Below are 1,499 nucleotides of genomic sequence, written 5' to 3'. Positions count from 1 at the left end.
ATCTACCCTGTTGAACTTATTATGGGAAATAAATATTTAAATAAAAACAAGCTGCTGATTATTTCACATTTTACTTGTGAGCAACAGCACATTTAAATCTTACAAATACAGTTATTTGGCTTATATCGTGATAGATATCGTTATCGCCTGAAATGGAAAAAAAAACATATCGTGATATGAAAAAATCTCATATCGCCCAGCTCTACTTTTAACTGTCAAGTTAAAGGTCAAGTTAGCAGGAAGTCTTCAGTTTAGGACTTGAAAACACAAAACATAAAAAGATATAGTTAATAGTTAAATTCATATATGATTTACACGATGTTTAGATAAATAGTTTTCAGCACTGACGGTCGCGCAATGCAGTGTAACTGGTCTTTCCAAAAATATGAATACAATTTAATAAAACAGTACTGAGCATCAGCAAATCCCTCTAAAGTGAGCTCACACCTGAACACAAGGTCAGGTGAGTTCATTAAAACATAATAGGGGCTGTCTCTTACCTTATTGACGGCTTTGGATCGAGATACACCGGGCAGACCCACATCATGCTTGCTTTTTCTCCCCAGGACATCAAATTTCTTTCTGTTGATTTTCACCTCAAACGGGTTGTTTTTGATCTCAGAGGAGGTTTTGGTCTTTCGCACCTTGTCAGCAAGGCTCCTCTTCTTCGGCGCCTTCCCCATCTGTAACAAAGCAATGGCTGAGTTAACATTACTGTCTCTTCCCCTCCTCTGGTTGTTTACAGCTTAAATCTTAGATCCTATGATAGTTAATTATGTTTATTTACTTCCTGGGAGTCTCGTTTTTTTCCTGCGACTTCTACAGGATACAATTTTTTGTTATCGTTATACTGGGTAATGCTAGCTTAAAAATGAGCTTTTAAAGCATTCAGGTTTACAAAACAGACACACTTGTTAGATGAAAATGCCAAATGAAATAGCACACGATGTTAAATCCACAAGAAAAAATATTGGGCTACTTTCAGGACAGTTAGCTTCACTGTGAACCGTCAGCAGCTTGTAAACAAACTCACATTTTCACAGACAGGAGGTGCTCACCTTTGAGCCGCGTCGGATTAAGTCCAGGCGGAACAAAAGATTAGGAGGAAAAGCTTCAGCGACACTAAATTCAAGAAATAATTGTTTAATATATCCCTGCCCACGTTGCTTCACTGAGTTTCCATTTCTTCCAGCGTGCACAGCCTAAGGTGAAAGTTCACCACAATAGAGCAGACATGAGGTACTTCCGGTGGAAAAGCTCCTACAGCGCCTCTAGAGTTTAAAGATGGAAGTTCACCCTTCAAAATCAAGACGTGGAGACGAAGCCTCCTGCAGTTATCGTAGCAAATTCAAACTGTGTTTATACAGATGGATGAAAAATTAAAAGAAATTGAAAGAAAGCCCAATAAAGTAGCTTAGGAAGGGTAATATTACTAATACTAAACATTCCAATATAATAGAAGCAGCCAAAATCTGTGAAATACTTTTTGTAGCAGCGTT

At 37.8% G+C, this 1,499-nt stretch overlaps 1 protein-coding gene across 2 annotated transcripts in view; it reads right to left on the bottom strand.

Moving 5' to 3' along the window:
- The window catches only part of nop14 (NOP14 nucleolar protein homolog (yeast)), an 18,400-nt gene extending 17,149 nt beyond the window's left edge, over window positions 1-1,251 (bottom strand). The window contains exons 1-2 of one of the 2 annotated variants that reach the window (XM_005720404.1): window positions 1,034-1,251; window positions 501-683 (exon numbers count right to left, since the gene is read on the bottom strand). In XM_005720404.1, the coding sequence (XP_005720461.1) occupies window positions 501-683 (183 nt within the window). In that variant the 5' untranslated portion in view covers window positions 1,034-1,251. The remainder of the gene's footprint in view (window positions 1-500; window positions 684-1,033) is intronic. The other variant, XM_005720403.1, reaches the window with a different exon arrangement.
- Between the last annotated feature and the right edge of the window lie 248 nt (window positions 1,252-1,499).

This window comes from Pundamilia nyererei, unplaced genomic scaffold (assembly GCF_000239375.1).
Source record: "Pundamilia nyererei isolate P.nyererei 1_Seehausen unplaced genomic scaffold, PunNye1.0 scaffold00002, whole genome shotgun sequence".
Lineage (NCBI taxonomy): Eukaryota > Metazoa > Chordata > Actinopteri > Cichliformes > Cichlidae > Pundamilia > Pundamilia nyererei.
The sequence above is the reverse complement of the archived record's forward strand: the minus strand, read 5'-3'. Positions and strand labels throughout refer to the sequence as shown.